The sequence below is a fragment of the Camponotus floridanus genome, unplaced genomic scaffold (genome assembly GCF_003227725.1).
Source record: "Camponotus floridanus strain SB8 unplaced genomic scaffold, Cflo_v7.5 scaffold97, whole genome shotgun sequence".
In the NCBI taxonomy this organism is placed as follows: Eukaryota; Metazoa; Arthropoda; class Insecta; order Hymenoptera; family Formicidae; genus Camponotus; species Camponotus floridanus.
In genome coordinates, this window is record NW_020229868.1 from 155,169 (window position 1) to 167,482 (window position 12,314).

At 29.6% G+C, this 12,314-nt stretch overlaps 1 protein-coding gene across 2 annotated transcripts; it reads left to right on the plus strand.

Annotated features, from left to right (window-relative positions):
* The first annotated feature begins 477 nt into the window (after positions 1-477).
* On the plus strand, positions 478-11,225 carry LOC105259148 (protein obstructor-E). Of its 2 annotated transcripts, none has more exons than XM_011270899.3 (4): positions 478-664; positions 4,145-4,546; positions 5,492-5,705; positions 10,924-11,225. In XM_011270899.3, the coding sequence occupies exons 1-4, from the start codon at positions 625-627 to the stop codon at positions 10,982-10,984; spliced, it is 717 nt and encodes a 238-aa protein (XP_011269201.1). In that variant the 5' UTR covers positions 478-624; the 3' UTR covers positions 10,985-11,225. The 2 variants fall into 2 exon arrangements, with proteins under 2 accessions (XP_011269201.1, XP_011269200.1); XM_011270898.3 differs by lacking the exon at positions 10,924-11,225 and adding an exon at positions 7,568-7,949 and having other exon boundaries at positions 479-664.
* The last annotated feature ends 1,089 nt before the right edge of the window (positions 11,226-12,314 follow it).

A 12,314-nucleotide genomic window follows, 5' to 3' on the forward strand; every position in this document is an offset into this window, starting at 1 on the left:
TTATCATTTTCCATCTTTCAGCTTTTTTCTCGCGGTAACTATTATATAATTTAAGATTATCATTTCATATATGTATATATGCTCCATATTTTTTTAACTTTTCTATTTATCTCCGAAACTCTTAGAAATCTATTTTCTCTGGAAATATCGTTATTATAATCACGCTCTTTTTCATGCGATGAATTCCTTCATTCAAGAATTTGAATAGAACAATCGAGACTGACAAGAATAGAAACACATCGAATACCCAGTGTGGAATTTCATTGCCTCGTAACATAGAGAAAGAAGAAGAGAACGAAAGAGGGGATAACATCATAAAGGGGAAAAAGACAGAAAATTCCAGAGAGAGAGAGAGAGAGAGAAAGGAGACAGAGAAATACGAGAAAAGTAGAGAGGTGCACCTTTTCTCGAAGTGCCCGAAGAAGGTAGTGGTAACTATAGAAGGGGGGAGAGGAATATAGACACGTGACCAATGACTTATATAAAGGTGGCGAACGACAGGGCCCAAACACAGAGTTCTGTCTCTCGACGAAGCGGAGGCGGTGTCTTTAAAAGTGTGCCTGTAGATCTTTTTTTTCTCGTTAATTTTTCGTTCACCTCCGCAGTCGACCTTTTCGTTGAACCATGAGGACGTACTTCGTAATAGCCGCCATACTGATCGCCGGTACGTAAATAAAAATCTATTCATCGCTGAAGGCGCGACAAGGGTGGTGAAGTTAAACTGGGCCGATTTAATGCAGAAGGTCGCGAGTGAGATGCGATGTTCGACTTGGAACGAAATGAACGGAAAGTGGTCGAGATCTCATCATCAGTGTGTGATCATATCGCGTGTGTAGAGTAGAGCAGTGCGTCGTAAGCAGGATTTATTGGAGACCGAGTCCCCCTGCGCCAGAATCTCGCCGGGGATCGCCGAAGGATCCGCGGAGATCATTCTTGGACTTTCGAAATTTCGATCGCGATTCGATTCATCTTCGCACAGTTGCATAAATTTCAATTTATAAAAATTTTCAATTTATAAATGAAATATCATGAGTCTATCATTTTCTATTAAATTAAATGTAATATAATTTTTTAAATCGCGTTTAAATATCGTTTAACAATTGACGAAATTGTTAGTGTAATCGCATATTTCTTAAAAAAAAAGATATATTTTTCTTAATAGAGAGTTCAAAGATAAAAATTAGATGAAAATGTGCTTTTTAAGTTAAAATAATATATTTATATAGATACAATTTTTTTTCGATATTTCCATTTTTTCGATTGTGTCATGTTAAAAGAGAAATATTCTAATCTTAAAAAAAATCTTCTATACTTGCGTTTATAATATATTGCGTCAATAATATATTAATTTTTATTTATGTGTGTTTTAAGGGTACAGAAAAATAATTAATAAATTTTATAGACGATAATTATTGATATAAAACTATAGTTGTCGCACATAGCATCTTCATAATTAAGTATCGTTATTCTTCTCAAAATCACGTAAAAAATATTTTCTAATATTTTGATATTCCAATATTTTTTCATAAAATAATGTTTCAGATTTTTTTTCTTTCTTTTATAAATTAAATGATATTGCATTTATCTTAAAATGTCAAAATTTGATATTTCTAGATAAAATCGAGCATTCTTTAATTATCTCTAAGAATGATAACGAAATTTTCCAACACAACAACTTCTTTGCAACCGCGTTAATTAAGTAACGAGATGATTAAAATCTGCCTCTGGCCTAAAAATTTTCGTCATGCTTTCTCGTCGTCGCGGTATAACCTTGGCCCAGATCTTGACCCTTCTTTTTATTCACTCTTCATCAAAGGAAGGTTCAAGGATGCAATTCATCGAAAATTATGCTAATATTTTTCTATAACACAAACTCATAGTATAAAAATTTTACACACGCATGACTAATCGCGCAAAAAATTTGAAGGAAGAATCAAACTTTTAATGAGAAAATAATGATAATGATGGAAATATGAAAATATTGTTTTAATCAAGAATTTTGTTAATAAAGATAATTAAAAGAATATTAATATTCAGTTTAATTAAGAAATGTAAAAAATTCACAAACTTGTGATATAAAAAGATAAAAAGACAATTTTTATGCCGTTTAAATTGAATAATTATGTTAAAGGAAAAATACGCTATTTTCTATGAAAATAAAAGATTGTAAAGAAATTTATTTAAAATTTCATATCTTTTAGAGAAATCTTCTTTTATATAATATATAAATATATGTTGTATGTAAAACATTTGTTATATAAAACTCAAACACATAATTGATTATTATATATAATGTATTACATTCTTATATATCTATAATAAATCTTATTCCATTCTTATATATCTATAATAAATCTTTCATCAATCAATTTCGACAGAGAGAATATATCATATAATCATCAAAAATTAATAAAAAACTAAAAAAATCTTTAGTATTTTTCAGAAGTATTTTTCAGAAATTTTTCAAAGAAATTTAAATATAATATTTTTTATAAAAATGCACTATAAAGATATGTCATCTTATGTGTGATATAACTTTACGTGATATATTTTATTTCGTAAACACACATTTTCTATCATATCCAATTCAAAGAAAAAATGTAGCTATCTAAGCATTTTTTGTTTATTTTCTGAAAAACATAGCTGCCGTTCCAAGAGACTATTAATTATTAATTAATCTCACGTTTTCTTATAAAAAACATTTGCAATATATTATAAAACAAAAATAAAATTCAATATTATCTTAATCAGTATTATTAAGCATAATTAAATAATTCCTCGGTTTAATCGTAAAACTTTCATATTTTTTGATATCAATTATTTTTATATGCATTTCTCGACTTTACATAATCTTTATTACAAACGAGTAATTATATAAGAATCTAATGTCGCGTATTTTCCAAAAGAAGTCGAACGCAAATAAAATCCCGGGGCAAGAAGGGAGGCATCATGATTCGCAGTCTTCAGGTCGATGAATATTTCAAAGTCGCTTTCGGTGGTGGGACCGGTCCCATGGAAAACGAAAGTGAATACAGCTGGTTCCACGCACACAGACATGAATACACTCAAATACAGACTCGCTGCTGCGGCTTGCGACGCGAACCGGGTGAACGGGATGCTGGGAGGGCCCAGTTACGAGAGGCCGCAGCCGGGTCTGGCCACGGGCCCAAAGTGAAAGCGCCCGGCGAAAGTTACTGTCCCGTACTGCCCCTTACATAAGACATTTTAACTTATTCAAACGTCATATGTCATGTGCGTCCGCGAGAGAGAAAGACAGAAAAAGATGCACAATTAATGTGGATCGGTGACGCGCGAAAAAGAAGGATGACGAGGAGACTTTATTTATCTACTCCTTATTTTTTCTCAATTTCTTGCAATAACGTGTTATTCTTGCTGCTCGCGTGTTATTCTTCATTGCTATTTAAAGGAGAGAACGGGAAAAAGAAATCCCGGAATGGAAGGTTCTCTCGCGGTCGACAGTTAATTTTAGCCTGTAATTTCCTATAGAGAACGGTGGTATCTAGCTAAAACCGGGGTTGTTCAACCGCAATTCGAGGAATTCGATGTAGCAAAATGCGGATTTGAAAGCAAAAATAGTATTCTTTCTAATTCCATAGTAAAAAGTTTTCTTTTGCAATATTTTCTATCATTTCCTCGAATTTAAAGGACAAATGTAACTATTATATATTTTTTTGTTTAGTCTTTGAAAAACATGGCCGACTTTTCAAGAAATTAATTATTCTAACAGTTTTTTTTTTTAATATAAGAAACATTTAAAAACTAGAATTTTTTGTTCAATATATCAATTAATCAAAATTTAATTTATTGTTACTAGTTATTCGTAATTTTATTTTAATAGCAAAATTTATTTATTATTTATTTTTTATTTTTTAATTTATTATGTATTTTCTTTATTTTATATAATTATTATATGTTATTATAAAAGCTAAATATAAGACACACATGTATAAAATTAAATACCTACAAAAATATTGTAATTTAAAAAATCCGCTATGATAAGGCTTTTTCAAAATCAAATTATTCATAAAAACCTAATTTAGGACAAAGTCAGAATTGCCCAAAAAATTTTCAAATTTATTATGTAAATTTCCCACCATCTACAATCTTTACTCAATGATTTCAGGAACGAGCGGTCAGGAATCTTTCAAATGCCCGGATGACTTCGGGTTCTATCCTCACCATATATCGTGCGACAAATATTGGAAATGCGATAACAACGTGGCGGAGCTGAAGACGTGCGGAAACGGCCTCGCGTTTGACGCCAGCGACAACAAGTTCCTGACCGAGAACTGCGATTACCTGCACAACGTGGACTGCGGCGAGCGCACGCAGCTCGAGCCACCCATCAGTACCCCTCATTGCACCCGCCTCTACGGCATCTTCCCCGATGAGAAGAAGTGCGACGTCTTCTGGAACTGCTGGAACGGCGAAGCGTCCCGCTATCAGTGCAGCCCTGGATTGGCATACGATCGTGAGGCCAGGGTGTGCATGTGGGCCGACCAGGTGCCCGAGTGCAGAAACGAAGGTATCGATTGTTCTAATCTTGCTCAATTAATATTCATTAAAGAAAGTTTCACTCAAGCTGAAGACAAATTTGAACGAAAACTTGTTACATTCAAGTGATAATAGTGTATTTTTTAGTGCAATAGTTGTACTATTCAGGATTTTTCTAGTTTTGCAGTTTGAAATTTGCAAGAAAGACGTTAAAATTGTGTCACGATGTTTCCTTTTAAATAGTTTTAACTTTCCCACTAACGTTAGATTCTATGCCGGATCGAACATTGTAATGCAAACTTGCACAGATTCCTGGTCCAGTCACCCAGGAACTCGTTACGCACGATTTGATACGGATAATAGAACATACGTAGAACGTGACAGCATTCAACTAGTCTTTTCACAATACAACTGCTAGAAATCCTTCTATCTCCTTTCTACCTGCCTACGCTGATCTTGCTGATTTTAATTTTCTTTTATTTGCAATATATAATTCGCCATGGAACTGATCGACAATCTTAGAGATACGAACGTTTTCTCTTCTCAAATTACTCTGATTTTTTTATTTATTCATTAAAATATAAATATATTCATTAAAATATAAATATTTCTAATATTTTGAAAAATATTATGACATAAAAAAATTATATTGTAATTTATATTAAAAATTTAAACATATCAAAAATTATTTTAAAAATTATATTAAAATTATATTGTAATTATATTGAAATTTATATATTAATTTTGTAAAAGACGAGAGCTCATTTTCTTCTACAATTGAGCTACTATTATTTATTGCAAATCTTAAATATATATTTTATTCCCTCTATACACGATAAATATCTTATATTCTTTTTTTCATTTATCAACTCTAGACCGATCACTAAAGAAACGAGATGCCTTTCTCTCTTTGTCCCCCTCCTCACTCTCTTACTTTTTCTGTCTCTTTCAACATTCTGTACCCTATTTATTGCAGAGGTCGCCGGAGGTTTCACGTGTCCGGCCGCGGGCGAAGTGAGTGGTGCATCCGGCAGCTTCAGCAGACACGCCCATCCGGAGGATTGCAGAAAGTACTACATATGCCTCGAGGGCGTCGCCAGGGAATACGGCTGCCCGATCGGCACCGTCTTCAAGATCGGCGACGCTGACGGTAGTGGCGCTTGCGAGGATCCCGAGGACGTTCCCGGATGGTGAGCAATTTTTTATATAAATATACAACCTTATCATGAGGCCTTATCATATTTCAATTATGCAGAAAGGGATAAATTTCAAAATTCTATACAAAAAATGAGACATTTTTCAAAAAAAACCCGGTAGTAAGAAATTAAAAGTAAATTTTCAGAGATTTGTGAAAGATAAAATTATTTTAAAAAATATTAGAAAAAATTCTTGACCTATTTGTAAAGAATCTTTCCTCAAAACTATTTTCTTCCTTCCTGCACAGTTTATTTTCGATGAGACAATTATTACATCATTTTCAATTGAACATTTTATTTTACAATTTATTTTTTATTTTACAATTCTAATCTAGGTCATCCGAGAGTATATGATTGAATGCAATGTAAATGAATAATTCATATCTATCAAAACTCCATATTTTTAATCTCATACGAAGGTAAATACTAACGACCAAGAATTCGAAATTTTACTTATAATTCGATCATTATAAAAATTGTAGTTTTAAGAACAAATGAAATCCAAAAATATTACCATAAATTGATACTTATAAAAAATCTCGAAAAGAAATTAAAAAACATTCCTAAAAGTATATAATTATATATTATAATTATATATTTCTCTGTCTTAAAACTATAAAATAAAAATATAAAAAACTATAGAATAAAATATAAAACAAAAAATAAAAATTTTTCATAAAATTAAAAAATTTCTTATAATAAAAATTTTTCTGGCTTAGTTTTTTCAAAATTGAATTTTTTCTACTAAGAAAATAACAAATTTTACTTTCGGAAAAATTGTAATTTTCTCTTAGATCTATTAAATTTTCATATTTTTTAATTGTCTCATGGAAAATAGATTTTTCGTATTATTTTTTATTATTAAAATGAAAACTGGATTAAGTTATTAGTGAATTAACAGAATAGTCGCGAAAAAATATACGCTATGAAAAATCAGCGAGAGTGCAAAAATAACGGAGTGCGTTGTGTAACAAATAATTATGAGCGCAATATATATTGTGCAACAAATAATTATAAAAATATCCGAATTCGATTATCTCGGTAATTGTAGTCGTCGACAGGGAAAATTTCAGGCTTCCCTGAGGATGGAACTGTGTTCAAGAATTCTCGGGCACAGCATCGCGCAATTGCATTTCGCGGATGATCCGTAATTAAAGAGATATTCGCGTTGCAGCAAGATTTCGCGGTACTTAATAACGTTTTGCGTAACTGCTGTATAAAAAGTAATCTAACCGGGGAAATGTCTGTCGTGTAACAAAAATTAAAAAATCGCGTCGTGAAATCAATTTTTTCCTAGGTCGATTTTTTTTCATGATCATAAATTAGCAAATGATTATGTCTGCTAATCAGCACATTAGTATTACATTTGTTAATGATCTTCTAACATGTGTTAACTTTTTCATCGTTTTAATGTTTTGTTGCAATATCAATTTGCTTTACATCCAGATTTCTATTTTTTTCAAAAGTATGAAAAAATTTGGAATATTTCTATAATTTACATATTCATAAAGATTTAAATATGATATGTGTATAAATATTCAAAGTCGATTTCATGGACTCTATACTAATTGCTTGGCAATCCACAGAGAAATACTAAATCATGAAAATTAGCATATTTAAATAAGGTAACAAGAATATTCTTTACTTGCTCTGCCAATATTTTATTCGAAATAAAAGAAATAAAAATCCGCGCACTCTGCAAATATTCGTGACTAACAATATAATAAACGCAAATATAGCCTTTCTATATGTGCATGCATGAGTATCTCATCTGCAAGCATAACGACAAAAGCATGTCAAGTAGCGCGCACCGAGCATGTCATGACTTCCGGGTTTTTCTCGGTTCTGCTTCACAGTGAGGATTACTACGGCGACCTGGACCTGAAGAGCATCCGGAAAAGCGAGCTACTTACCGGACTCCAGAACGAGCACAAAAAGCCGCACCAGGCGCCCCTCAAACCCAGACCCTTGGCCGGAGGGCCTACGAGGCCTTCCTCTCCCGTCCAGGAATAAATCCTAATTTACCTCACTTCTTCACTCATTCACTATCTCTCTCTTTCTCTCTTTCTCTCTCTCTTTCTCTCTTTATCTTTCTCTTTGTTGCTCTCGTTTAATTATAACGAATTCTATTGTTTAATGCAAATTATTGGTGCAAAATCTAGACTGCAGAATTAAAATGTAGAGATTTTTTTTATAGGATATAATACCCTTGAATCAAAATATATTTCTTCAATAATAAAGATCATAATTAAATGAAAATCATAATTAAATGTTCTCCATCATAATTAAATGAAGATTATAATTAAATGTTCCCCTAAAATAGCAAAACTGGACTCCAATATTTAAATAATAAATTTTTAGGTTTATAATTTCATTTTAATCCTATGATTCAATAATAAAAATGCTTGCAAGGCTTATATCTTATTTTGTATCTTTTGATGTTGTCTCCTTTTTAATTTATTTTGTATTGTTTAAATTTACATTTACTGATTTTACGCCAATAAATTATATCAAAATACGTTTTTCTCTTTTTCGTTTCTTTTTTCATTTCCCTTTTTTTCTTATTCTTTTTTTATCTTCTTCTTCTTCTTCCTTCTCTCTCTTTCTTTCTTTATCTCTGTGTTTTTTCTATCATACATACACATACATAATTAAAGGAAAATCTAATTCTAATTGCGTAAAAAGGATTTCTCCGGGAAGGAAATAACCAACGCCGAGAACCGAGAGAAAAAAACGAAATCCGTCCTAAAAAAAGCGACTGAATTTATTTGTCGTTTTTATACTTTGCGTTCCAGAAAAATACGACTCGATCTCGAAACAAAATCCCCGAGATTCGGAGAGAAGCGAGGAATGAGGAGCGCACAATTAAACTGTTATAAATGTCGAGTCTAAGAATTCTCGTATGATTCTTTCTCGTCGTCTTAATGGCGCAATTTTGATGCATAGAGTGTATCGTTACTTTTGTAATTATACTCGAATCGAAGGAAAAGAATGAAAATATTTCTGTTTATAACGTGACGAATAATGTAATCGAGAATTTCATAAAATCATGTGAAACTCTTTATGCATTCTGTAAATCGCATTTTGTAATAAACACATGTATTACTATTAAAAAATCCTAATAATGCGACTCTTAAAATTTTCCAACTCTTAAAACAATTTTTTAGAAAAATTGGCAAGATATTTATTCTATCAAAATGTATTATTATATTTCTCTTTTCCTATAATTTTCCAATATATAATTATATAGTTTATACATGAAAATATATTAAACTCCCGCCCAAATTGCTATTGTTACTGCTAAAGCGCACAAAAATAATTGTAACTTATTTTTTCTTTGGCCATATAATTTATTATAATCAATATTAATAATATTTTGATTAATATAATAAAATACAGCGTAAATTATTCGCAAAAATTTTCTGAGAAATGCTCAAACGATTGATATTCAAAATCTATATTAATCGTGATGCCTCCTCGGCAATTTTTTGTAAAAGTCTATTCTTTTTTTCCTTCTTTCTTTTTCTTTCTTTAAAAATGTTCTTTATTTTTTTTACTTCTTCTTTTCAATTCTTTTTACCATAAAATTGAGATTAAAAACTTATAATTTCGTGAATAAAACAACGTGAATTAAAAATAAGAATTACATATTTGCGTAACAAAAATTTTTAAAAATATATTCTATTATGCATCGTCTATAAAATTATCTTATATTGATTATTTCTTTTATTGATTATTTTTAATAATCTACAACTTGTATCTATTTCCTAATGATGTACTTTTACATCAAAGAATGAATAAAATATGTGTTCTGAAAATTTTCAATCTTAAAAATAATTCAGTTTTGTAAAAATCATACTAATTAGAAAGACTAACTTTTCTACATGTATGGCATGCGAAATAAAACTCAATGAAATTTTCATTTCTATAAAATACACGATTAAATAAAAACAAACAAAAAGTATTCAATTTTATATACGAGATCGAGTCTATGAACTCGCGTGATTGACGATTTGCAATTCGGAAATTCTTCCGACTCTTGGCGTCAATATATAAACAAATTTGGCCGGTTTGTCATGTATTTTTAAGTAAAGTGAAAAGTTTACAACAATAAAAAAAGAGAAAATTTATCAAAGATTTTAGCTCGTATTTTCATCGCATATGCTAATATTAAAAAAAATTCCATTTATAACATTCCAATTATTTAAAGATATTAATATATATATATATATATATATATATATATATAATATTTATACAATGTAATATATTTTAAAAGAGATCGTATATATATTTGATCGTATATATTTTTGATTCGTATATATATTTGAAATCTAATTATCTGATGTTAAAATTATGATATAGGATAAAATTAAGATATAAGAATTTCTTACTTATTTAATACTATCGGTTTACATATATATATTACATTTACGTAAATATTAAAAATCAAATAGCTATTTGATACCAAATATGTGGTGGAAATATAAGCAATGTATATTTGTTTGTCCTGTTCCCTAATTGATCTCTATCGATGGATAATCATTGATGTTTATTTAATTTTCATTTAATTCTAATGTGCTAGTATGTGTCTTTACTAGTTTCTTAACACATTCTATGTACTTATCTGTTGCATGTTAAAGCTAATAATGTATATAACTTAATCGTAACATATGCAATATGTTAAAAACTGGAAATAGGTACTTTAACACACATTAAATATCCTGTACATCTCTATAATTTTATCACTGCAATTAAAAAACGATGAATAAATGTATGAAAGGAATGTATGTGCATATGTATAAATATTTTTATTCATATTTCATTTAAATTTGAAAATCAAGAAACAATACAATCGCGAGTGAAATATCTGTAAAATCTTGTCCGATGTACAAAGAAAAATTGCATGATAAATTTTATGTGACTAACATAACGAGATCAATTTATTTGCTTAGCTTTCTCTTCGCAAAACTAATTTTTTTTTATTTTTGATACAACCTTCAATCGGATTTCCAATATATAAAGTCAAATTTATCAGAAATTGTAAAGAATCAATATGCAAATCCATATTTGATGCAAATCATTATTATCCTATAACTTTAATTAATTATATCATTAAAATCATATTAAAACCATCTGAAGGTCGCGATTTTGATTGAAGGAATCATATGTTACGATCAAGTCACGCCCAATATTTTTATACATTTCCCAGTCAAGATTATTATGGTAACGTGGACCTGAAGGCCCTACGCAAACTGGGCTACAGGAAATAGAAGCGTTCGCAAGCAAATGTTGCACTTACCAATGATGAAATCAGCGCATCTGCCACTACAGGAAGTTAGCATCAGACTGTCTGTTCTTCCGTCAGCATCGAGCAGCACTACGAGTTTCCTGCAAAAAATGCATGTTCCATAAAATTATACATTAGATTTCTCATAATCCCCGAACGCCATGTAAATATATCAAATCGATTGCAAATCGCAAAGGCAAATCTCAAATAGAAATCGAAAAAAGATAAATATTATATATTAATGTATCTGTTGTATGTTGCAATATTTTGTTATCGTTAATTTTTTAATAATTTTTTCGAATTTAGAAGAAACTTAAGTAATAACGAGAATAATGTACTTATATGATAATAAGAGTCATATACATAAATATAATTTTATATAAACATAATATTGTATAATAAATCTATATATAATAGAAAAAAAAGAAAAAGAAGTCAATTATAAAATAATTTAAGATAACATTATATAATAAATATTATATATATATATATATATATATATATATATATAATATACACATAATAATAAATATTATATATTATTATACAGAAATTTCATTGAACAATTAAATAATATAATTTTTGTATATGGACTATATATATAAATTTTTTAAGTAATTTTTCTAAGTAAGATATTATTATGGAATGTTAGTAATAAAATAAAGCAATGTAAGAAAATATATAATTAAATACAAAATAATATACTATTTTAATTTAGCTGTTTTAATATTTTTTCGTTTTAATAAATTCGTATTGAATTTAAAATTAAGATTCATTCATACATCATTGCGAAATAATCTTTAAATAATACACACCTTTCACTGACAGTCTTCTCTTTCTCCGACGAAGTTCTCGAGATCCAAGAAGCACAACTTTTTCACCAAAAAGCACTCTCGAAATGATCGGTTTACACGATTCGAATACTTTCAAATTTTTCACAATTTACAAACACTCGCGATCCGTAATATAAATGCCATACTTTGTCGAATTTTTCGCGAAGGATCAACTTATGAAGGAGAGAAATTGATTTCTTTTTTCTTACAATCGAAACGTATCGAAACTGATATCCAATATTTCGCATTCAAAAATAGATTAACAATAAAAATATATGAATCGTACTTTTTAGAAATTCGATGTCACAAATATTCCGTATCTCTCAAAGTATCGCGCTTATTAATTATTCTCGCCGCTCGAATTTCATCATCAATCACGACGATTCATCATCAATTATGACATACGTGAAACATCAAACGAAAGATATATATCCTACAGGAGTGAAATATCAAACGACGAGCGATTATTATATAAATACA